Source organism: Dermacentor albipictus, chromosome 1, assembly GCF_038994185.2.
Source record: "Dermacentor albipictus isolate Rhodes 1998 colony chromosome 1, USDA_Dalb.pri_finalv2, whole genome shotgun sequence".
NCBI lineage: Eukaryota > Metazoa > Arthropoda > Arachnida > Ixodida > Ixodidae > Dermacentor > Dermacentor albipictus.
The window spans coordinates 512,636,231-512,662,641 of record NC_091821.1 but is presented as its reverse complement, the minus strand read 5'-3'; the positions used below and the strand labels follow the sequence as shown (position 1 = coordinate 512,662,641).

The following is a 26,411-nucleotide window of genomic DNA, read 5'->3' as shown; positions in this document are numbered from 1 at the left end:
GTCGCATGCAGGATCACTTGTAAGGGGTTTATACTTTACTCCCTACATGTACGAGCCGATTGCAAAGAGCCGGCCTCTCCAAGAAGCAAAAAATGCTAGTGCAAGCACTGTTTTCCACGCGAACGAAGGCGAAGCATTAGCATCACCTTGTGTTGAAAATGTTCTTTGGCGAGTACGTTTCTTGCTAAGCTGCATTCAGCGTTCCAGTGAGTACGTTTCCGGGCAAACAACTGTAGTGTTATGTTCTTGCATGCCTCCTCGTAGAACGTAAGCGGTGATGCGATCTTCGGCATTTGTGCGCTGCCCCAAAGGTGTCGGCAATCTACACAGACGGTTTAAACGCGGGAAAAGTTTACCGGCTGTTGTAGTACGTGTAGTATAGAACCTTCATCAGAACGCCATCCACACGCTACTCGTAACCGGCGAATTCTGTCGGCTACGTGAGATGGTCGGTTTCCCTATGTGTGCGAGAGAAGGGGGAGCGCAGTGTCCTGGCGTGAGCAGGCTTTCGAACACATGCAAACTCTACGCTTTCACTGCGTTATGGTCGCTGCATGCAGGCTGTTTCACAACACACGCACGAATAGAAAATTCGCGGCGCTCAGCAATGAAACCTGCGTCAAGGGTGGGAGATAAACATGCACCTTCCGTTCAGCGTGCTAACACGAAGGAGAACCCAAAGCACGCATTATTGATAAACTCCGGTAGTAATCGTCACGGAAATGGTTAGAGCACAACACTGTCGTTCTTGAGCGCTTGAAGTTGTTTCGCTTCACAGCAGCCTCCCACTTAGGTGAAAGCTTCTTGTCTTGCAGGAACTAATGGAACATTGGAACATCGTCACGGCTGCTGGCGTTCGTGCAAGGGTAGGCTGCACAGAACGCCGGCATGATCGGCCTACAAGTTCAATTGATGCTGCGCACGTCAACTACTACACCTATACACGCACAAACAAAGGAATGTAGGGTCGAGCGAAGCAGATTAGGACGGCACGCATGCAGAAATAAGCCCGGTCAGGCACAGTCGCGGAGACTGCGAAGGAACGGAACACCAGTGCTGACGTCACTATGCCGCGGTTTCCGGTCTCCGCTTGCATCGTCGTCAGCGTCAGCAGCAGCGCGCGGCGCTCGACAGGGGGCGGAGCTACAGCGCAATTGTAACCGACGATTGCGTCGCTCCTAAGTGAAAAATCCCCCCCAAAATTTTACCTGCATGGTTTATAAGGTTCCTGCATCCGTATATGAGCGTCTTATTGAATTCGACAGTTTTCACCTTCCCTTTAACCGTATGAGTTCATTTTGAACTTTAGACATTCACAAAAAAAGAAAAATCACAAACAATTACGATGCTCACTAATGCGAAATTTGAGCGCAGCTCTAGATGTGTTTTCCTTCTGTAATATATTGGCTGGTGCAGATCTCTGGTACGAATTTAAAGTGCACAAGAAAAGAAAAAAAGCAACACTATCAAAAGAGAAATAAAGAATACAGTAACACAACAATAACTATAACATTGATACCGTATTTACTCGATTCTAAGCACCCCCTTTTTTTCACGATCACGATGCCCAAAGTGAGGGGGGTGGGGGGGTGCTCAGATTCGAAAAATCTAGAATGACCCTCCCCCTCCCTCTTTTTGGTGCGACATCACGAGGGGACAGGTGCGAGAAATAATAATTTATTTTGCAAACATTCAAAAGAAAAATCGGTGCACACAGTGAACCCATTGCTTGTGTCGGATGCTCGGTTACTATCCCTGCCACTCGAGTTCGTCACACCGCTTGAACCACCGCTCTCGGTATTTCACAGCAGGTCATCTTCCGTTTGTGGGGATGCGCGACCCTCACGCTTCCCCTGATGTTTTTCCCGCATAGCGCGTCTCCTGTAGTGCGGCTTCGCCGCACACGGGGCGGTCGGAATGGTACAGGCGCAGTGCGAGAGATGGCGCTAGTGTTGCGCTGCTGCAGGGTTACTTGGGTGCGGGAGAGACAAGGCGCTCTCTCTTTGGGTTGGAGACAGCTAGCAGCACGGACGTGCCGCGCGGCAGCGACCCTCTTTCCCGGCGGGTCGGCGCACGGCGGGCGACGTCTCCCGCGTGCGCGCGGCGACCCACGCTTCTGCGCCCCCATCAGACCCCACACGTTCCATCAAAGTGGAAGGGGATGCTTCGAAAAGGTCGGCAAGATGATGGTCACGGATGGCCACGCAAGTGAGTGTTACTTACAGGATGACATTTTAAACAGGAAGCACACAGTGTCAGGTGGGAAAATACTAGTGCCAAAAGATCTCAGGGGGATGGTGATGAAGTTGGCTCATGAAGGGATCCTCGCCGGTGACCAGGGTGTGACGAGAACGGTGGATCAAATTGCTGCTGAATTTTACTAGCCACGGGTCCAGTCGGAGACGAAACGGTTTGTTAAATCGTGCGACGTCTGTCAACAAATAGTGCCGCGCCATTCAGTCGGATGCGCTTCACTGGGTACGATGCCTGTAATTGACACTGCCTTTGCTTGCATAGGCATCGATATTATGGGTCCTTTATCCTAAACTTCAGATAAAGGCAACCATTACATCCGTACTATGGTTGACTTCGCCACCAGATACCCTGATGCTATCACCCTGCCATCTACCGAGTCGAGAACTGTTGAAGAAGGACTCCTCGAAATGTTTTCCTGAGTGGGCTTATCGTGGGAGATTGTCAGTGACCACGGATCCTATTTCATGTTAGCTGTGATGAAGCAGTTCAGTCGTCTTCTGTCAATGAAGCAATTTCCTACCACGCCGTACTACCCCATGGCAAATGGATTAGTGGAACGATTTAACGGCATGCTAAAGCACGCGCTAGAATGGATGTGCCAAGAACGACCTAGATGTTGGGACCGCTACCTCGGCCCGCTACTCTTCACGTATCGAGAAGTGCCACAGAGCAGCATCGGTTACTCGCCATTTGAACTATCGTATGGGCGCTATGTCCATGGTCCGATGGCTGTGGTAAAGCAATTGTGGACGAATCCCCATTTGGAAAACGACACGAAATCTCATGAATACATCATGGAACTGCGTGAACGGCTAGAGCGTATGTGCACCATCGCCACGTAAGAGCTCACGAAAGCGAAACAGCATCAGAAAACATATTATCACAAGAAAGCCAAGATGCGAGATCCTGGAGACAAAGTACTTGTTCTGCTGCCTGGTGAAAGGAATAAGTTGATACTCATGTGGAAGGGACCTTTCAATGTTGTAGAAAGGAAAGTCCGTGGGACTATGTTGTTGACCTTGGAAGCAAGACAACGGTATTTCACATAAATATATTGAAAAATTATGAAGAGCGACCCAACAGCGAATTGCTTCAGGTAACAGCAACGACGGTGGGTACAGATGACGCGACAGGTCTAGAGCTTGAAGAGACAACGCCACCTTATCCATCACTCATGCGAACGCAGACACCAAAAGACGTCGCCATTTCGAACCAACTGGCTATGAATCAGTGACTCCAAGTTGAAGCTGTCCTTACAACCAACGACGATATATTCTCCGATCTACCTGGAAAGACTGATGTCCTGCAATGTCATTTAAAATTGACTACTAATGTGCCCATACGAGTCCGGCAATACAACATGCCATTTGCTGTCAGAAATGCCGTGGAAAAAGAAGTCCAGGACATGCTGAAGTTAGGTATAATAGAAAAATCAGTCAGCATATCAGGCACCCATTGTCGTAGTAAAAAAAAAAAAGACAGCACAGTATGCCTCTGCATAGACTTTCGACAACTTAATCAAACTTTATTTCCCAGCAATCATGTATTTCCCGGTAGAATAGAACTGGCAGAACTTTCGAAGTTAATCAACAAGCGTAAGACAGCTGACATAAGGAAGTATAATATGGATAGAATTGAACATGCTCTCAGGAACGGAGAAAGCCTAAAAACAGTGAAGAAGAAACTAGGAATTGGCAAGAATCAGATGTATGCGTTAAGAGACAAAGCCGGCAATATCATTACTAATATGGATGAGATAGTTCAAGTGGAAGAACGGAAGAGAATAATGGAAGAGAAAATAGTCTAGAGGAATTCGAAATCCCAAAGGTAACGCCGGAAGAAGTAAAGAAAGCCTTCGGAGATATGCAAAGGGGGAAGGCAGCTGGGGAGGATCAGGTAACAGCAGATTTGTTGAAGGATGGTGGACAGATTGTTCTAGAGAAACTGACCACCCTGTATACGCAATGCCTCATGACCTCGAGCGTACCGGAATCTTGGAAGAACGCTAACATAATCCTAATCCATAAGAAAGGGGACGCCAAAGACTTGAAAAATTATAGACCGATCAGCTTACTGTCCGTTGCCTACAAACTATTTGCTTGACTTCTGTCAAGCAAAGGACCAGGCAGGATTTCGTAAAGGCTACTCAACAATAGATCATATTCACACTATCAATCAGGTGATAGAGAAATGTGCGGAATATAACCGACCCTTATATATAGCTTTCATTGATTACGAGAAAGCGTCTGATTCTGTCGAAACCTCAGCAGTCATGGAGGCATTACGGAATCAGGGTGTAGATGAGCCATATGTAAAAATACTGGAATATATCTATAGCAGTTCCACAGCCACCGTAGTCCTCCACAAAGAAAGCAACAAAATCCCAATAAAGAAAGGCGTCAGGCAGGGAGATACGATCTCTCCAATGCTATTCACAGCGATTTTACAGGAGGTATTCAGAGACCTGGATTGGGAAGAATTGGGGATAAAAGTTAATGGAGAATACCTTCGTAACTTGCGATTCGCTGATGATATTGCCTTGCTTAGTAACTCAGGGGACCAATTGCAATGCATGCTCACTGACCTGGAGAGGCAAAGCAGAAGAGTGGGTCTAAAAATTAATCTGCAGAAAACTAAAGTAATGTTTAACAGTCTCGGAAGAGAACAGCAATTGACAATAGGTAGCGAGGCACTGGAAGTCGTAAGGGAATACATCTACTTAGGGCAGGTAGTGACGGCGGATCCGGATCATGAGACGGAAATAATCAGAAGAATAAGAATGGGCTGGGGTGCATTTGGCAGGCATTCTCAGATCATGAACAGCAGGTTGCCATTATCCCTCAAGAGAAAAGTATATAATAGCTGTGTCTTACCAGTACTCACCTACGGGGCAGAAACCTGGAGGCTTACGAAAAGGGTTCTACTCAAATTGAGGACACAACGAGCTATGGAAAGAAGAATGATAGGTGTAACCTTAAGGGATAAGAAAAGAGCAGATTGGGTAAGGAACAAACGCGAGTTAATGACATCTTAGTTGAAATCAAGAAAAAGAAATGGGCATGGGCAGGACATGTAATGAGGAGGGAAGATAACCGTTGGTCGTTAAGGGTTACGGAGTGGATCCCAAGGGAAGGGAAGCGTAGCAGTGGGCGGCAGAAAGTTAGGTGGGTGGATGAGATTAAGAAGTTTGCAGGGGCGGCATGGCCACAATTAATACATGACCGGGTTTGCTGGAGAAGTATGGGAGAGGCCTCTGCCCTGCAGTGGGCGTAACCAGGCTGATGATGATGATGATGATTTCCTAGCTGCGAGCCCATTCCTAGAGCAGAGATGATGTTTGCCAAGCTCGCTGGAAGTCATTATTTTTCTAAATTTGGCCTCACAAAAGGGTACTGGCAAGTACTTATGGCCCCCGAGTCCAAAGAAGCCACTGCATTTTCATGCGACTCTGGACTATACCAATTTAGGTACATGCCTTTTGGCATTAAGACAGTACCTACTGTCTTCAACCGATTGATGAGGGGGGTTGTCGGAGACATACCTCCCGTTTACTATTACTTCGATGATGTTTTTCGGCAACAGAAACATGGGAAGAGAATTTAAAGACTTTAAATTGCTTCTTTCACAGAGTTCGCACAGCCAAACTAACCATAAAACCCAACAAAAGTGAAATCGGCTCCCCAACAACATGCTTCTTGGGCCACGTGGTAGGACAAGGCATTTCACAGTCCCTGAAAGACACCGCCAACAAGGTCAACACTGCTAAACAACATGAAACGAAGAAGGAGCTCAGGGCCTTCTGAGGACTAATGGGATATTACCGGGACTTTGTTGCGAACTACGCTGAGCTTGCCCATCCACTCACTGACCTTCCGAAGAAGGGTTCCTCAAACCGGCTGAATTGGCAGACACCGCACGAAGAGGCATTTATGCGATTAAAGGAGCTGTTGTCACAGCAGCCTGTACTAAAGCTCCAGACTTGAGCAAACACTTTGTGCTACGCACGGACGCCTCTTCGAGAAGTCTCGGAGCAGTTCTCCTACAAAAACACGACGGGATTTTGCATCCCATGGTCCTACGCTAGCCGGAAGCTTTTGCCACGCGAAGCTGCCTAATCCACAATTGAGAGGGAGTGCCTCGCCATAGTATGGGCTGTACAGAAATTTCATGTGTACCTTTACGGTAAACCATTCATCCTGCAGTCCGACCACCAACCACTGCGATACCTCAATTCGGCGAAGCACGTGAGTAGTCGGGTACTACGTTGGAGTTTACTCCTTATGGATTACGACTTTCATGTAGAGTATATTCATAGCTGTGTTAACGTTGGTGCAGACTATCTAAGTAGAATAGCTACGGTCCCGGACTAAGGTGTCATGAGAGTAACAGCTTGAACTGTGTGATTCGTGATACTCCGTAGTGCTACCCTCCTCGACTACTTGAACTCGGGGAGAAATGTGATAGGAGTTTGGACTATTTGAATGGTGCGGTCAAATGCGCGTGTGTGCTGTGGGGCGGCGACGGACGAAGAGGAAGAAAAGGGCCGGTTTCTGGGTAGATGCAGCAGCCATGGGAACTGCCTGAGCTGGCCTTCCGAACGAGCCAAACAGTTCATCTACGCAAGGCCGGTGTTCCTGGATGTGCTGGCAGAACAGGCCGGGTTGTCCTTGGGCTTCAACCGGCCTGCTCCACTGCTGGGCGAGCATCTGACGCTGACATGTTCTGGTGCAGCTAAGCCTTCCGAACGGTCTACACTGTGGCGGGCAGATGTCCCGACCCAGCTGTGACGCGAGTGGCTCGTCGTGTGCCGGGCATCCGCCCCGGCCTCGAGCCCCTGCACCACCCACTGCTCCAGATTTATCTTTGCGCCTCTTCATGCCGTCAGTGTGTGATAGTGACGCGCTATCGAACGCCTTCCCACATTGACGCTGAGCTTGACTCTACCTCAGCGACAGACACTCATGAAGGGAACTGTGTCTGTTATCGTGTAAGTTACCCTAGTCCCGTCCCCATGTCATTAAAGCCTCTCTGTGTTCATTGTGCCATCCCTGTGTGTTGGAGGCCTGGGCCCACATCTTCCTATCACACCCACATTGATCAGATGACTTAGTTATAGCAACTGAAATTTCACAAATCACCAGCTACTGACTAACACATCTGGGTATTCAAACCCATAAAGTGCGAGACAGTTATTCCAATCAAATTCCCATTCCTGCCTATCATTTCTTGTGTAGGTATGATGCCTGAACACAAACTGAAATTCATTAAAACGCTATGGCGGACATAGTTTCTCAGAAAGCTTATAGGCTTTTCTTGTTTATTGCTGCCTTCAATGTGTACTGCCAGGCTGAAAATAACATTATATGTGGCTTGTTCGGAGGGGCTTTACAGCATTTAATTTAGTGCCTAGGAAGGTAATTCATATAAGCTTTTGCAGTGTGTATTAATATTAGTGCCTCTTCATACAAATCCATGTACACGAAATCTTGTACAGGTATTTCAGTACTGGGGATGCTGCATCGATTACATCAGGCAAAGACAGACATATGTCAGGCCTCTTCACTGGCCTTAATACGAAGCGGTAATTACAAAGTAATATGTGCCTGTTTGGGAAATTCGACGGTGATAACAGGTGGTATCCTCTTGAAGCATGGATGAGTAATTAAGCATGAACCTAATAATAATACTTTATTCCACAAAGTTACAAAAAAACCAGCGTACATATCAGGCGTGCAAAAGCCACATAGGGCTTGCGCGGCAGTGCTTGGCAGGCAGTGGAACCTAACAGTTATTCAATTGACATACTTTTCACACACAAAAAAAAGAAAAGTAGTTCCCTGAGGCGACTAGTTGTCAATTTGCCTGAGTGCCTTTTTTAACTTGTATTTGGTTTGAGCGCGCAAGACGGTTTGAGACAATTTGTTAAAATATACAGGAACATAGTAGTCTCGTATTCTCTTGCCTTATCTTGTCCAACGCCTGGGTACGAGGTAAAGATTTTTAGCCCGCAAACTATGTGTGGGCACGTACTTGACCTTGAAATTACTTTCCCAGCAATGCTTTAGCGCAACAGTTTCCAGCAGTAGTTGATTAAAGTCTGCCATAAATACGGTTTTGAAAACGTCCCTTTTGTCGTTAAGATTTACATCGTAGCTGATGTTCTTTAGAATAGAATGGAGAATAGAGTTGACCCTAGTTTGCCAACGAATTGCACAATGGCCATAAACTGTTATGCCGTATCTTAATACGCTATAACACAACGCACGTACAACAACTTTTCAAACAGAGAGGGGCATATAATATTTGAAACTGTACAGGAAGATAGACAAGTCTGGGTTTATTTGTAGCGGCTTCTGCAGCACAAGAAGAGTTCCTATTCAAATGATCAGCATGCACTGCGAGTTCTCAAGCAGTACTCTCATTATTCATACTAGTTTTGCTAGTAAAAGATTGATGCCTACAACTACCCATATCTGACATGGAGTCTCAGAAGAAATCATGTGTTCCACTCATTCCAAACCGTTTTCACACAGTTCACTACATGTGTTTCATGTGGTTGTTGGGCTGCTGAAGTAACAAATGAAATAAGGAATAATAGCCTGGCACCAAATCACTCGCTAGTGACCATTCCGAAGAGGCATGCAACTTTGCACTGAAAATGGCAACAGAGTTTCACACATCGCATATTCTCCTTTCAGCAGTTTGGCCAACATATTTTCTGGACACGTCAGTGACATCACCTGACTTTCAAGTTCCAGCTGTGCCCATGTATGAAATATGTGTGAACAAGGTGGTGGCTGATTTTTAACAGCGTTAGTTCTTTTCACTAACATCAAGAGTCTAAAAGTGACAGCATGAACAGTTCATTACTAGCGATACTGGAGCTGATATTGTTGAACCAACGGAAACCAGATTTTAAGACATAATAGGCAGGCAAGATGTTTCAGTGTAACCAAAGATTTAGTCTATATTAAACAACTTCTTTTTGGGCTAGTTGGTGATGTTGTTGGATCTGGAGGACAATCCCAATTGCTGTCCCCCAGATTTTTGGACCTTGCCGTTGGGTGCGGGAGTTGGCCGATGTTGAGGACGACTTTGAAATGTAAACTGGAGGTTTATTTACATTATTTACAGTGAGAGTACAAAGAAATGAACAGTCATAAAGTCATTACGGGCCGGCGGCAACTCGGACGCTGCGGCCCGTGGTAAGAAGCTCGAAAGAGATGAATGAAGGAATGCTCGTTCTCTGAAGGGTGCCGCCACCGTGGTGCGGTCGAAGCACGTGCAGCGGGCTGAAATAGCTGGCACGTTGCCACGTCGGCCGGCCATTTCTAACAATTTATAGCTGTTAGAAGAGGGGTGCAAATTCATACAGACAAACAAGGCCCGTTTCCTCCTTTGTCTGTGTGTTTGTGCCCCTATTTTAATGGCTACTCTATATGGCCAAAACTGTGTTGAAATGGTAAGTGGCGGCGTTTTAACTCAAACTGTGAACTCTTCTTTTCAAATGTGACCACTCATTTAAAATTAATCTGGTGCTACCATTTCAACTGATTTCAAAAAAATTATTATGGCCATTTGTTCCTGTCCACAGACCTCAACTGCGACATTTGAGAGGAAATTCACAATGCCTTAAACATGCACACTGACATGTGCACTTGTTCATCTTTCTCTAGTGACTGCTTTTCACCGGCTGACAAATATTAAACATAATCGATTGGCGCAGGATGCACCTACATATATTGGAAGTTTCTCAAATGTTATCGATGGTTCTTTCCATTATCTGTTGTCATCGAATATTCTGCAATCAGATTGTATGCACGAAGCAAATTGTGTGCTACTTTCTGGAAGGCACAGGGGCACCAGAGATTACACTAGAACCTTCGAAGAGTTCTGTATAAAAGCCAACGCACTTAACCCACAGATAAGATTTCGACGATCGCAGACTATGCTCGCTGCTATTGTTGTGCTTCGAGAGTCACTTAACTTTTGTGAGCACAGGTTCACCCAATAAAAAGTTTGTTTCGTGAGTCAGTTTTGCTACTGTGTTCTTCGCCGTTACTACAATGTCACAATATCGTGACATTTCTAGTTCTGAATACATAGACCTGGAGTGGGGGGGGTATTCTGTAAGTGTTCACATAGTGGACATGTCTATTTCATCTGCTGTTTCAGTGTTTATTGGCTCCTTCTTATGCAAACCCTAGCTCAGCCAATCAGAACATCAGCAGCAAGCGAAATGGACATGTCCACTAGATGGACACTTGGACAACACACCTTCTGTACACTGCTTGTATGGCAGGCGTCACTATGAGAGAGACTAACAAACAGCCATGCGATGATAAAAATTCAATAAAGGCTGCTATTGTGGAAGCACTGCCCAACATCAACATGTACTATTTGATGAGGGAATGCAGCTATTATCAAAGTTGAATTCAGTCAATAATTGAGGCCGAATATGGTTTTATTTGACTTATGAAAAAAAAAACACAAAAGAAACATTGTAAAATATTTGGAACGAATAGAATGAATCGTGCCTGAAATATTGTTGCTATTCCTGAAGTTGTCATTATGTCAAGTACCTCGTGACCCCGTAGATAAAAGGGTTTGAGCAGAATGTGTGAGTGAACTGTACAAGAATTGGCCTTCAAAATGCTGAAACCAACAAAGATCATGTGGCAGAAACCTGAACAGTTCGCAGGCAGTGGTTAATAATACAACTGGAGAATCAACTAAACAAGCTCCAGGGTTAGTGTTGCAGTAGTATCTCCCAATTACCGTGCGCTGCTGTCCTGGGTTTGCCACCACCTCGCAAGTTTATTTCTTTCTGGGGCAGTTTGTCTGACATGGCAAAAACCTTTACCACCTTGATCTGACCACATCAATGGCATCAGGCAGTGGGTCTTCACCACCTCTCAACAGCCACATTCAACTGGACTATTGGGTTGCGCATATAGGTACATTAATTGCGCCCGTTTTACACTTCGTTTATTACACTGTTTTACATGTGCTCTCAAGCACATGAAAAAATAGTATGTTTATTTCAATGTTTCAACATGTGTTCTCGTGCACATGCAAAAACATTACATTTATTCCTTTGTTTCAACATGTGCTCTCTTGGACACGTCAAAACAGTGTGTTTATTCGCACTAGGGTTGAGGATTGGGTGAGCCCGTATTGCATTCTGTGATAGCACGACGCTGTGTTGTGACGTCATCGCAGTCTTGAAATAACCATGATTCCGTGCTGCGTTATCATGCCTCTTGGGCCTATATATATTCCTGCGTACTGTTCAATAAACATTCTTCGTTCATCGTCCATGTCTGGCGTCAGTCATATCATCTGGCGATGAGGCAATTCGCCCACGCGTGGAGCTGGCTTGGTACTGCGGAAGCAACATTCTACGCGGAAAGACCAGCCAGGGCACCCGGAATGTTCGTCGACCGTCCACTAAGCTGTACATGTTCAAGGAGCACGACAGCCAACCGAGGTGTCGACAGAAGTCCAGCGCAAGTGCTGACTGGAGGAAGTGACTACTTCGGACACAACGTGTGATGAGTACTGTCAAAATGCCTTCTTACGGGAAAATAGCGGAGTTTGATGCTAAAACTCAGAACTTCGAATCACGTGGAACGTTTTGAACTTTTTGTTGCCGCTAACGAAATCACTGAGGAAAAGAAACTGTCAGTATTTTTGACAGTTATTGGCGCAGAGACTTATGAGGTGCTGAAAAATCTGAGTGTGCCGAAAACGTATGCTGAGGTACAGCGGTTGCTGAAAACCCATTACTGCCCGAAAAGCTGTGTGATTGCCGAACGTTGCAAGTTCAATCGCTGCATACAACTAGAGCATGAAGGTGTGGAAGAGTTTATTGTTGAACTAAAACAATTGGCCAGGAAGTGTGACTCTGGCACATTCTTGCAAGATGCGTTACGGGACAGATTGGTTGCAGGCTTGCGGAATGAGGAAAGCCAGCGTGCATTGTTCATTGCAGAGGAATTAACGTTTGAGGGAGCGTGCAAAACTGCATTGGATCGGGAGCTGGCGGCAAAACACGCTGCTATAATGCAAACAAAAGAAGCAAACTTATCGCTACATTCTTTGCAGGTTAAGAGTAAGAGCGCAAGGAACGAAAGGATGGCAAGTCTCCTGACCAGGTGTCAGTAAAAGCCTCTTGTGAAAGATGTGGCAGGAAGCACAAATAGCAGAAGTGTTGCTACAAAAATTTTAAATGCCGTAAGTGTTAAAAAATCGGTCACTTGCAGAAAATCTGCCCTAAGGCAAAGCTCCTGAATACACTGGATGACACTGAGGGCAAGGGAGAAGAGTTAGACGAGTACTATTTTAAAAACTTGATGCGATCAAGTCCTAAAGTAAATGTTCAAGTGGAAGGCAAGCCATTGAGAATGCAGATCGACACTGGCGCGGCTGTTTCAATTGTTCCTGAGAGTGTGTACAATTCTGTCTTTCCGCGCGTGAAGTGCATGCCCACTAGCATGTCATTGCGCACGTACATGGGAGAGCAGTTATCTTTGAAAGGCCGCTGTGACATATCAGTCGTCTACGGCAATCAAAACATGAATCTGCCCATCTTCGTATCGCACAATAACGGGAGGCGGCTGCCTGCGCTGCTAGGTCGCAAGTGGCTTGAACGCCTTCAGTTAGATTGGCAGCAGATCGGCCATATTTCGGGAGAAAGCCACGTCGAAGCACTGCGTGAAACATTTTCTACGGTTTTCTCGGTCACGTTGGAGACAGTACGTAATTTTGAGATGAAAATGGTGCTAAATCAAAATGCTGCTCCAGTTTTCAGTCGCGCACGGTCAGTTCCCTTCGCGCTGCTGGAAAGAGTAGAAAAACAACTCGGCCAAATGGTAGCGACGGGCATGCTTCGGCAAGTTCCACACAGTGAATGGGCAACACCGGTTGTAGTGGTGCAGAAGAAAGATGGCAGCCTGCGGATATGCGGTGATTATAAAGATATGGCAAACACATTGTTGAAAACCGAACACTACCCACTACCAAGACCAGAGGACTTGTGTTCAACACTAGCAGGTGGAAGGATATTTTGTGTGCTCGATCTTTCTGCTGCATACCAGCAAGTGCCGCTCGCTCCAGAAGCCAGATCACTTTTGACCATTAACATTAGTTTGGAACTTTTTGAATTTCAACGCCTTCCGTACGGTGTGGCGAGCGCTCCAGCCATTTTCCAAGCCCTGATGGATGAAGTGTTGAAGGGCATTCCGAGAGTTGGCTCCTACATTGAGGACATCATTGTAGCAGGGTCAGACATGGATGACTGTCAAAAGACGTTTGAGCATGTCTTGCAGAGATTGTGTGCCTTCAACATCACACTGAATGTCGACAAGTATCGTTTCTTTCAAAGCTCAGTGACTTATTTGGGTCACAAAGTGACTGCGGAGGGCATTTACCCTGGTGACACCAAAGTACAGGCAATCCTGGGAGTGCCGGAACCAAGTTCAGTCTCCGAACTGAAGGCGTATCTGGGAATGCTGAATTTTTATTCAAAATTTTTGGATAACGTGCCCACTGTAGCGCAGCCACTTTACCAGCTTCTAAAAAAATCAAGAGTGGTCATGGTCTACAGAATGCCGCGACTCATTCCGATCCACCAAAAAGCTGCTCACAAGCAGCAAAGTGTTAACCTTCTACGATGTCAATAAGCCTATAGGCATGCTTTGCAACGCCTCATCTTATAGCCTGGGCGCTATTATCTTTAATGAGACGCCAGATGGCAGCGAACGTCCCATAGCTTTTGCCTCCCAAACGCTGACAGCTGCAGAAAGGAAGTACCCACAATGTGAGCGCGAAGCCTTGGCTTTAGTTTTTAGGTTGAAAAAATTTTATCGGTATTTATACGGCCGGGAATTTACACTTTACACCGACCATCAGCCATTGCTGGGAATCCTTGGCCAGGACAAACCAACGCCTACTTTGGCCGTAGTGCGCATGCAGCGTTGGGCTATGATGCTTGCTGCCTACCATTATCGGCTTAAGTACTGCAAGGGCAAGAACCTGGAAGTAGTGGATGCGCTGTCCGGACTACCGCAGGCTGAGAAGGGAACTGATGTTGCAGTGGAATGCTTGGCAGTGTTCGAGAGCCTGCCGTTATATGCTGCGGATGTTGCTATGGCCACAAAGCACAACTTGACTTTGAGTCGTGTGTCTGAATACATTGAATCGTTGGCCAAACCAATACCCTGAAGAAATGAAGGCATATCACGTGCGCCGTTATGACTTGTCCCTTGAGCAAGGGTGCCTAACATGGGGTACTCTGGTAGTAATACTGGATCAGTTGAGAGAACGCGTGTTAGACTTGCTTCATGACGAGCATCCTGGCAGCACTCCCATGAAAATGCTAGCCAGAAGCTTTGTATGGTGGCCGGGTCTGGATCAAGCCATCGAGATGTACGTCAGCTATACAAAATTTGCCAGGCAGTCCAACCAGCTGCCCAACCCGTGCTGCTCTATCCGTGGAGCTACCCGTCAAAGCGCTGGGCACGAGTTCACGTTGATTTTGCATGCAGCAATTCTCACATGTTCCTTGTTTTAGTTGATTCTTTTTCTAAATGAGTGGAAGTTTGGCCGATGTCCTCAACGTCGACCACGAAGACAAGAGACCACGAGACAGACGAAGCATGTCGTCTGCTAGGAGCAGAACGCAACTAGAGGTGTGAAGTTTGAGGCGTTATGTGCTCGTGAGGAGAACAGCTTTGCATGGCACGTCTGATGGATTAGATTGGCTTCACAACCGCGGTGTGCATGGATTCCAGCTGCTGCGCGAACACTGGTACCAATCCTTAAGCATGCATAAAATCAATTAAGGAGTCGATTGACGACAGTGCACTTTGCGTGGACATCGAGGTCGGGATCAAGGAGCCACTGTCAATCTCGTTGTCACTGTCGCTGCTGCCGTTGCCACCGTCGCACAACTTTGCCGTCTGTCGAGACAGCACATCTTCGGTGATCGCCTAGTTGGTGACGTCATCGCAGAACGAGGCAGCACTGTCTGCAGTTAAAAACTCCTCCATCGAGGCACCACCTGCGTCACCAGTAGGAACGAGCTCCCAGAGCTCGGTTATGTCAGCGGCTTCCACCGTGTTGGTCTCAGTGGATTGTCCTGACGAACAAAGCCCGCCTTTTTGAAGCAGTTGTATATGGTTGACTGGTTTACTTCATACCATGCACCATAAACGAAGCACACGGCTTTCAAAAGGCTGATCTTCAGGTCAGGGGGCACGTCTGCATGACCCGACATGCCAGGAGCTGCGCGGTCAATGGCTAAAATTAGTCACTCCAGCATGCGCCGCCGATACAGGACTTGAAAGTTGGCGATCACGCCAGCATCCAACGGCTGCAGGCCTGCCGTAGTGTTCGGAGGCAGAAACATCAATTCGACAGATGTTAGCTTCGGGTTAACGCTGTGTGCCCTACAGTTGTCAAGTAGCCACACTACTTTTCTTCCTTGGCCTTCAATTATACTGTCGAACTCGAGCAGCCATTCTTTGTACAGGTCGCGGGTCTTCCACGCCTTCTTATTGCTGCGATAGCGGACCGGGATGTGCTGATTCTTAATGCATGCTGGCTTCTTTGATCGCCCGATCATCAAAGGCTTGAGACGACGGCTCCCATCCATGCTAACGCACAGCAACACGGTCACCCTAAGTATAGAGTGCTTCATACCGGGGCATCGATCTTCTTTAAGAGCGCGAGTCTTCGACGGCAACATTTGAAAAAAACAGAGCAGTTTCGTCGCAATGAGATATGTCCTTCTCCACGTAGCTCTCCAGCACGCCGGGCAGCTTTGTCTGTAGCCACTGCCGCTTCGCCTCTGTGTCCAAAGACACCACTTCCCCTACCAAGTTTTTGTAAGCGATTCCATGCCGCTTTTTAAAGCGCTGTATCCAGCCTCCCCCATGCTTAAAATTTGCGCGTCCCAGAAGAAAAGCGAAGTTTTTCACTTTGGTGGCAAGTATTCACCGACTAATAGGCACATTAGGCGCGCGGGTTGTGATGAACCACTGGTAAAGCGCCTCTTCATCGGCACACATAGGGTCTATAACCCTTTTCCACTGATCGGCATGGCCGCTGATAGCTCCTGCCATCACAATCGCGGTGCTCCCGGTTTTCAAGATGGTTGATATCGTTGACTGGGCGAGCTCATACTTCTTCACGAGGGCGCTCACCTTGAAGCCGCGTCGAGAGTCCTGCAAAACATCCATCTTCGTGTCAAGCAACACGGCTTTGCGCTATGTCGGCGCCATGTTCGGAGTGGATTGAACCGTTGGTTGCGTGCTGCTTCGGTGCACAATTGCCTCTCCGGTGCTCTGCCAACTGTGCGAGAGCATCGCCCCGATGCATAAGTCTCTTCGGCATGTCCTTTTTAACCCTTTTTCTTGCATGCTTTACTTTTTGTGTCTTTTGTCGTTACTACTACCTTTTTTTTTATTTAGTAATCCGAAGAACACTTCTTATGCCTGTTGGAGCCAACAGCGGACCAAGCGAAACAGCAAATAACTACCACAGAGGTGAACTGGAACCCCACGAAGCCTTCAAAGCGGACCTACTACGGCCGTCCTTCAGTTCCCGGCTCCAGCAAGGCTACCCCTGTCCACCAAAGGGGAAGGAAACAAAGAGTCTATAACCCTTTTCCACTGATCGGCATGGCCGCTGATAGCTCCTGCCATCACAATCGCGGTGCTCCCGGTTTTCAAGATGGCTGATATCGTTGACTGGGCGAGCTCATACTTCTTCACGAGGGCGCTCACCTTGAAGCCGCGTCGAGAGTCCTGCAAAACATTCATCTTCGTGTCAAGCAACACGGCTTTGCGCTTTGTCGGCGCCATGTTCGGAGTGGGTTGAACCGTTGGTTGCGTGCTGCTTCGATGGCGTCTGCCTGCTATCGCGAGAGAGAGAGACTGAGTGTGGGACGGGCGCCACCGTGCCGCTTTGCTTGTCACTTTATTTTTCTTTCTGTCTCTTTCCGAGCAACTGTGGCCGATGCGCATGAAGCAGCTAGCGCCATCTTGTGGCGCACTGCGCCTACTCAGGTATTCTCCGATGCGTGAGCGGTGCGGGACACACTGCGCAGTAATGGCGGCAGATACGAACTTACGGAGGTAAACATCGCCTCGTCTCGACATCGTTCGTTTCAGGGAACTAAGCAATGCAAATGTTACGATTATGTGGCACAGAAAACGCCGTCCAGACGGCAAAATTTTGATCGTTATATTCGATATGCAGTAAATAACCTATCGTTATAAATGTTTTTTTTCCCCATAGACCTAATGCATAAAATGACACTCTCATGTCGACCCATCGTTATAACCGATATATAGTTATATGTGGTATTGTTATAAGTGGACTGCACTGTATATTGACTGCAAGCAGACAACAAACGAGGCACGTAAACGTCTGGGGAGTTCGCCGCTTGCCGATTGGCTGCTCTCTCCCTCCCGTTCTCACAAATTTTTCATGCTGCCCCCTCTGTGACGTTGCAGCAACTGAACGCATTTCGAGCCAAGATCTCTGATCACGCTTCAGTGCAGCATAACAAAGGCCTTTGACATTACTGTGCTACAACGAAACTTATTTCAATGTGTTTTCAAAGACACCATAGTGAAGCCAACGAAGGCTTAGTTTGTAGATGATTGTGAATAGCTCGTTCAAGCACATAGCTTACCGTGGTTGTCCACCTCCTTTACCGCAAGGAAAATGCTTACCCACATGCAAGCACCTGATTTCGGCAATCTAGCTGAACTGATCAAAACTATGCTGCAACCAAGCATATCTTGCATGTAGCAGGGACCAAAGAATGTGATAAAATCCTAGGTACATAATTATGAGCATTTGCTGAAGTCACGAAAACATTTTGTAGCATAATTGACGATTGTCACTTACCTGGCCATGGGTAGGATAGCTCGGTCGTGGGGGAAGTCCCCGTCACACTGGGCCACATACTCGGAGAGCACTCGCAGCACGCGCACCATGCGGGTGGCACTCTCGCGGGCAGCCCCTTCCCCCGCACCGAGGGCACACACCGTGTCGTAGGCCGCCTTGAGTCGGTCCATGCACGATTGCACCATGTCTTCGTGAATATCGGTGCGCGAGCCCTGTAACCGGGGCCCCAGGTTGGTGTATGTTTCACGCAGCAGCTCAATGGCCCGGTCGGCCACGGAATCTTGTGCATGCAGCACCACACGCCACAGGTAGTCGGCGCCCATCAGCTCGGGGTCCTCGAGCAGGTGGGTCCGCCGGCGCAGCAGCAGCCGCCCCTGGCGGCAGTTGACGGCACGGAAGAAGCGCTCGAAGCAGCGCAACCCGCTTTCTGTAAGCAGCGCGGGGTCCAGCTGCAGTACGTTCTGCTCAAAGAAGTCCTGGTTGATCTCGGGGTCCAGGTCGGGTTCCTCGCCCATCAGCTTGGAGAACCACTTAAAGCAGGCCTCCCGGTCGGTCGGGTACACAGCATTCTCGGCGAGGCAGTGCCAGATCTGCTTGGCCTGCGCCGCGCAGAGCCACAGCTGACCGTCCTTGAGCAGGAAGCGTAGGAACCTGAGCCGCTCCTGCACCTGCTGCAGGTGGCTGTAGCGGCTGTCCCCGTACACCTGCGCCGGGTCGGGCCGCTCGGCCAGCAGCTGGCGCGCGTGCGCCATGTAAGCCGACAGCCCGTCGGCCACCAGCACCACGAGCGAGTGCTGTTGCTGCAGCCGGTTGATCACCTCATGCCGGTAGAGGGCCTGGCCCCCAGGCGCCGGCCCGCCCCCGCTGCCGCCACGAGCGGGCCCCAGTGGGGCCTCCGAGTATAGGCCGGCCACCTCCTGCATGTGCCGCAGCGCCGGCAGCGCCCACTGTGGGTCTTGCCGCAGCTCCTGCAGCACACAGCTCGTGTCAACTTGAGCAATTTTTTTATTCGTCTCACGGTGTACAACAAACCTTGGTCAACTCAACTCTGACATCTCAAAGTACAGGTTTAGTTGGCATCTTTTTTTCCCACAAAGGTATCAACTGGTGTTCTCGCCCCTTATGCTGAAAAAAATTTTTAGCTGGCCTCCAGATATTGCGAAATCTTTTGTGCAAATTACCACGGCAAAGGTGTCAATTGCACTCGCACCAGAGCTCACTAGCAAGGCAAGGCATCCCCCAGTCTGTCTGTCGAACCTCGCTTGCACACACACAAGGCTCGGCTCCTGTGGCCTTGTACAGCAGCAGCAGTCATTTAAAGGGGCCCTGAACCACCCCTTCGGCTTGGTGAAATAACATATTCCACGGGTAGAATACGCTGTTGTGAACATCTCAGCCAAGTTCTGCTGTCGTACGCGGTCCGTGGAGCTCGCAAGCGGAGCGCGAAGACACCTTTTTCTCAAACGATCTCGTTTCAAAAAACCCATGATCCTCGCTCTTTTCTGTGTGCTTTATATCGTCATAAAGCGCACTCCAATATGCGGCTGCTATTGATTGCTGCACTCGGCTACACTGCGGCCGCCGCGAAATGCCGCCACGATCCAGTGGCTAAGCTCATTGCGGCTTTTTGAGGACAGCCGCGCTTCGCTTACGTTTCGTGCGGCGTAGGCACCAAATCGGAAATTTAAACTGTGCGCTACGGTGACGTCTCCGCCGTAGCCTTTGCAGTGCAAGGCATTGGAGGAGGAAGGGGAGCACAGCTGAGGCAGTGTTTGATTGCTGATAACTCCGCTTCTGCTCAACGCATTGAAGTACTTTTTACGGCAAAGTGATTCTGAAATAGCCCATCTTCACTTCAAATGTATTTCTCCACTTCGATAAAAAGTGGTTCAGGGCCCCTTTAAGACCTTGAGCAAGAGTGCTTCTGAGCAGGCATGACCAGTCCTGCATGCGAGCCCACGGCATTTGAGCGAGATGCTAAAGATGCTCACTTCATGCTTGCACAACACAAAGGCATAAATGCCACATCACTTGGGGCATTTTGCAGTTTTTAACATGACAATTTGTGCTTTTCTGCAGTTGAGTTTCTGTTTTTCAAGTGGAATTGTGCTGATTTCATTATGATGCAGAGAGCTGCAGCGTCACCATTTTGGATGTAGTTGGATGACTGGCTTGAAATGTTGCATTAAGATCTTGACATAGTGCCAAGCATGCTGCCTCGGCACAATGCCAACAACGCCATTGCCCGTAGACACCAATCTAAGAGCTGCCGATGCCATTTTGGAAAGGCCCCGCTCTACGTGCGGCTAGCTGGCTTCTCACTTCTCTCAAAACTTTGCTTCGCTTGAACTTTTTGTCAGTTTCTACAGAGTCTAGTTAATGGGCTTTCATGCAGGATAGCAGTGTGTGGGTGTAGGCCAGCTGGTTATTCAAGATTTTGGGAAGTCATAGCCCGAAAACAAGGGACTTGAAGAAAGGGACACCACGAAGTGGTTAACTTGAACCGCTTCGTGTTGTCCCTTTCTTCAGGTCCCGTGTTTTCATGCGGTAACTTCCCAGAATCAAAAATTTTGTGTGGGCCCTAAAGTTGTGATAACAAAGTGTCATAACTTTTGCTTCGTGTCACCTAAGCACTTGACATACGCAAGCTAAAACATACATTGCAAGGAGTGGTTTGTATTTATGACATCAGCTGCTCTGAATGCACAAGAGTCACTGGATGAACAAAGTGCTAGCTTTAGATATGAAGAATGGAGAGCAGTCATTCACACCTGGACACATCGGTCAAGCCAGAGGGTCTTTTGGGCATCCCGGTCCTGGGAGCAGCTGTAGTCGAGGATCTTGACGTGGAAGCTCAGGGCGAGCTCCATGGTGTCCGTAGGCACCTCGCGGCTGTGTGCCAGGTTCCACAGCAGCTGGAGCACCTTGTGAGCCATGAGGCCCTCCTTGTCGTCTTCGGCCAGCCGGCGGATAAGCTCGAGCAGCTTTTCCCGCTGGCGCTTGGCGGCGCTGGCCCAGCTAGCCTGGAAGCGGCCAAACAAATGGTCCAGCTGCTCGGGCGAGAAGTCCCAGGCCAGCTTGGCAAGCAGGTCGTGCACGTTCTGCACAATGGCCTCGTGCTTGCCGTGCTGTGCCGCCCACAGGTCGTCCAGGTCAGCCAGAGTCAGGGCCTTCTCCTTGATCACAAAGCGCACTATCTTTTCCAGCTTCTCCACATACTGCAGAGCCAGAGGAGACCAGACCAATGAGTAGCTGACTACGCTGGCTGCACTGAGCCAGCCAATCATTCTGGACTACACGGAAGAAATTGTGGTCTCACACACACTTTTCTTTTATTGTTTAAGAAACAATGGGCTTCTTTAGGAGAAAATGCAAAGTTTACTCATTGGAAAATTGTTGTTAGGCATTCTCAATAGTGCTATGCCAGCGAAGAAAGTAACAGAAAAGCACTGGAAATGAGAGTGCTGTGATGATGTGACACAGAACTACAGTGCCTGGAATGGCTACCGGCTAGTGTGCCCGTCCGCGGCCTCCCGGGTGGCACCAGGTGCAAGGAATGCTGGCGGCTGCCACCAGGAGCGCTGTGGTGCAGGTGGGTGCCGCGGCACCATCTGGTTTTCCTAGCCTGCCGTCTTTCCATAGCATCAGCAAGCGGGCTGTTGCGCTTTTTGTTTTTATTAAACCGTAGCAGCAGCACAGTTCAAATATGGGCAGGCAATTACTGATTAGCGTTTGTTTTGATCACAACAGACTTCCCTAGAGCTTGTCGCTTGCGTGAAAAGCGTGTGCAAGCTCAGCTTGGCTTCGAGCGGGGAACCTGATGTGTTTCTATGCTGGTGAAGAGAAAATGTAATTTTTAAGGCAAATGCCTTAGATCTCCATGTTCCAAGGTCGTGTTGCGAGGTACAGAACATATCACCAAGGAAAGCCAGAAACGAACCAAAGCATGTCCAGGCGTGTGTAAGAGATGCTTAATGATTACCAAATTTATATTATTGATTATAGTGATTGGATTAAGGTGGATTAGGTTGAATTAGGGGATTAAGGTGTATTAAGGAGGATTAGTGTGGATGAAGGATGATTAGGGTGCATTAAGGTGAATTACAGTCGGCTTTACAAGCCGGTTGCCTTCGTGTCTCTTCAGCGATAGCTAGGGACGCTTGATTTTTCGATTCTAGCGATGATGGAAGTGTAATTATTTTAAGGGTAAGTTTTAGGTTACATTTTTCATTCTAATAAAGTAAGAGAATTCTAAGGGTAGCGTTACTGTTCTATTAAAGGGATACGGACACAAAATCTGGACATTTTACGATAATACAGAAAATGAGTCCTCGGTGTGCCAGTACACCGAAAACAAGTAGTCACTTCGCTCATTTTTCAACGGATGGCCTTATTTTTGGCGTTTTTGTGAGCGCGCGCAACGCCGCCCGGCCCAAGCGAGTCGGAAGGCGTGACGTCACGAAACCCCCGTCGGATAGCCAGCCGGCCGACCACGGTCATTCGAGGCGCGCCGCCGCCGCAATCGCGAGCATGGATTTGGGTTCTGGTGTCTCTACCAGTGATGAGTACACGTCTGCAGACGAGGACCGTTCCAACTTGACAAGAAATATAACCGCTTACGGTTGCGAGCCTTCCGCGTCAAGCGGCGAAGAAGAGCAGGCGGCCTTGAACGTGCCGGTCAGGCAGTCCGGGCCAGCAACATGGTAATTGCTTTTTCTAGTAAACTTGAAGTGCTGCAGCAGCAGTTTGTAAAGTTATGTTATGTAGGATGCAAAATGCCTAGTTTCGTGACCCGCGTTGAGGCAGAAAGGGAGCTATTACGGTTGAATCGTAGGTTGCATAGCTCGTCGCTTTGTGCTTACCTACGCTGTCGGCTTTCGATCGCTGCACACTTCGTTTTTACGCGACGAGGCACGGCATGTGTAGAATTTTCCAGCCGTTTCATAGCCCTGTGTTTACTGCTACATTCACATTCACGCCATTAGAAGCCATTTACTGGTTGAACTCATTGAAATGGGCGGCTGCGCTAGGGACCCGTTGACCAGATCACTTAGCTACATCGATTCTACAGCCATAGCCAAAGGAAAGTCTTTTGCTGTGACATTTCATAGGGAAATGCTGCGCGAACAACCAAGTCATGAAACCCGACGCATGATTATGCAGAGACCTATGGAAATCCGTAATTTTTTGCTTGAGGTTGAAAAGCAACGTGTGAAACGGCAATGTAGATAAATGTGCTGCGCATTTTAGATTACTACACATGTATGCTGTTGTCCGGCGTTCATTCACTGGCTGTGTTTTGTATATTTGATCAATTAAAAGAGCGCTCGTATGCTGTCGTTCAATATTAGACGCAGCGAGAGTGTACACAACATGACTATATTGTTTTGTGATAAACACATGCATCCGCACGGTAAACAATTTCTGTCACAAGCCGAGAATATCTGTTCTTGCACAGCCAATGAAAGGGTAATTTCCCTTCTTTCATCAGGCACTCCTGCTGTCACCGCTGCTGCTACATGCATACAAAAAGAGAGAGGGTCTGTTGCCAGAACAACAAAAGTTGGCGAACACAGCTAACAGTTACGAATGCATCACTAAGCACCCGCTCTTTTAATTGTATTGCCTCAACAGGAGCCTTTTGAGCGGCATGCCAAGGCTTTTGAGCACAGCCGGACTGGTCGCATAAGCATCGTCGATGAAGTGGTCCGCGCAAATGAAGCCATTTTTTAGAAGTCTCCATGCTGGGTGTGGTGGCTGACAGGCACGTATGCAAAGTTCACGCACCTTCTTGTCTCTGGGAAATGTGCGCGACGGCGTGTCACGACCGATAATGCTGTTATAAAAGCCGTGGGTGCAGTAATGTCTGGGCATTTTCTTCCGTCACGATGAATGCTTCAATACCGATCGACTACCGTGCGAACACGCTTGTAAGATGCACCACCTGCATGGAGCGCTGACGGGGATAATGTTTCAGACAGACCACGTGCGAACATAGCCGACGGCGATAAACAAACACTGCAAGGCACTGACACTCCGGAAAGACTGCGCCGGCTGTGGCTGACCTTGGCCGCGCGCGCGCGGGCACGCGGGGGTATCATGACGTCAAGTTTCAGCTTCTCCCGGCGGCCGCTTGGAGGCAAGGCGCAACAGAAAATCGCAAAAGGAAGGTGTTTCTCGTTCTTTTTTTTTAAGCAGCTTGTTGTATTTGTCATTTTTAACAGTTCAACTTTTGTTCTGACGCAGAAAACCACCCACCAATTTTTGTGTCCGTATCCCTTTAATGCATAACCATTCAAGAGCGCTGTAACCAATCATCTTTCGAAATGACTTGAATTTCGCTGTTCTCTTTATTTTATTTGCTGCTATTTCTGCCTATAATCTTATTGTTGTCCTCGTAGGTTTGAATGTTTTTGATTGTTTGTAAACCATGTACCCATCTCCTCATAATGCCCATTGGGCCCCAAGGGTAGGATAATAAGTTTAAAAAAAATTGCCTTGAAAATGAACTGGTGTTCCTTGTACAGTAGAACCCCGCTGTTACGTTCCTCAATGCTGCGTTTTCCCGGCTGCTACGTCGTTTTCATCCGGTCCCGGCATAGCTTCCATAGCATCCAATGTATAAGGAACCCCGCTGTTACGTAGTAGCTGTGAAAACGTTCCCGCATGATACGTTGCAACTTAGCACCCTGAACCCGCCTGGGCTAAAGTAGGCAACGCGCTCCAACCGCCATTTTGGCTTTTGACGAGTTTTGGCTGGGCTTGGCTATGGAACTGGCTGCAAGAAGCCGCACACCAGTTCGAGAGGCCGCCACTAAGTGGCCGTTCGTGAAAAATGCTCTGTCTATCATCACTGTGATGTCACCGGATGGTTGTTGGACGGGACGACTCACGGAGGAAGGAAACTCGGGAGAGGCCCTCACGTCACTCTTTGTGAAGCAAAAGTGAAACCGGAAGTTGGCGTTGCTCGTGGCGTTGCTTCGCCTATCGGGCCAGCTCTCCTCTCTTGTTTGCATTTCTCCCACGCCGCGCTGCGTGCAACCGGGCTGCTCGGACGCGCGCGCTCCGCAGCAATACTGAACAATCGTTAGCAGGTTAGCATGATTACGCCAAAGAGAGCAATATTTCCAGCGGATATTCCTTCGTCCGTTGCCATTGCCGTGGCACGGTGACAACGAGGAGCACGAACCGCATGATGCCGGGGAGTGGCCAAATCCTAGCTTTGGAGAAGCCGTCGGGGCTCTGGACCTCCTCCGCAGGTACGTCGCACCTCACAGCAACGCTGACAGCAATGCGGCCTTCCAGGCTATTGAGAAACGTGTGGCGATTTCTAGCGAGCGAAAGAAACGGCAAGCCACCATTCTACACTTTTTTAAGCCCTGAGCGCACTCTGTGGAAATAAATTGTCTATAGTTGAAGCTGCCCTTTTTTTCATTCATTTTCGGAGCTTTCCTCACTGTTGCGTTTTCCCGGCTGTTATGGTCTTTTTTCCCGGTCCGGTGAAAAACTTATGAACGGGGTTCCACTGTGCTATACATTTTTTATACCTGGTAAACACGTGCAGATTTATTTTTGTCTGATATACGTGAACAAATATAGGAAACAGATCTTTTATTTAAGCGTAACAAACATTTTATTCAAGCGTAACAACAGTCAAACATAGGCATAAGACCGCACCAGATGAGATAATGCATACATACATGAAGTAGATAGATCTAGTGGCAGTGACACAGTTTAATTCTGCCGTTGCTTTTGCGCTTCCCTCTTTGTTGATGCCTTTAACAAAAAACCGAAACCTCAAGAAAACATAGAACTTTACAAATGCTGTCAAAGCTGGTTTTTCATGCTCTGGGCACCCTAGTTGTGGAAAGGACAGTGTCTGCAGCTGACCTGAAAAATCAGCTAGACTCGCTACATGCAACTTGTTTCTGCTAAAGAACACAGTAAAAGCATCTTCCACAGCCTTCACAGCGGTCGACAAGGCCTGGTAGTGCAATAATGAAGCAGCGTCGGCACTAGCTTCAGCTTTACTTACGTAAAGGAAGCGTGCACACTGTGGTCAAGAATTTTGGGCAGTGATCTTTCGTGCAACACAACCTGCAGTATAGTAGACCAAAGCACTACTGCTCCCTTTTTCTTTTTTTCCCTGGTACTCACGAAAAGTAAGATGCATACTTAGGATACTCAAGAAAAATCGTGGGTATAGTGTAGGGTTTCAGGCGTCGTTTATCGTG

General features: G+C 48.1%; 1 protein-coding gene across 7 annotated transcripts in view; it reads right to left on the bottom strand.

The window, feature by feature from the left end:
• Nucleotides 1-26,411, bottom strand: part of faf (ubiquitin carboxyl-terminal hydrolase-like faf) — a 758,782-nt gene that overhangs the window by 436,268 nt on the left and 296,103 nt on the right. For all 7 annotated transcript variants that reach the window (XM_065437146.1, XM_065437151.1, XM_070532615.1 and 4 more), the window contains 2 exons: nucleotides 20,949-21,395; nucleotides 18,178-19,145 (listed from right to left, as the gene is read on the bottom strand). In XM_065437146.1, the coding sequence (XP_065293218.1) occupies nucleotides 18,178-19,145; nucleotides 20,949-21,395 (1,415 nt within the window). The remainder of the gene's footprint in view (nucleotides 1-18,177; nucleotides 19,146-20,948; nucleotides 21,396-26,411) is intronic.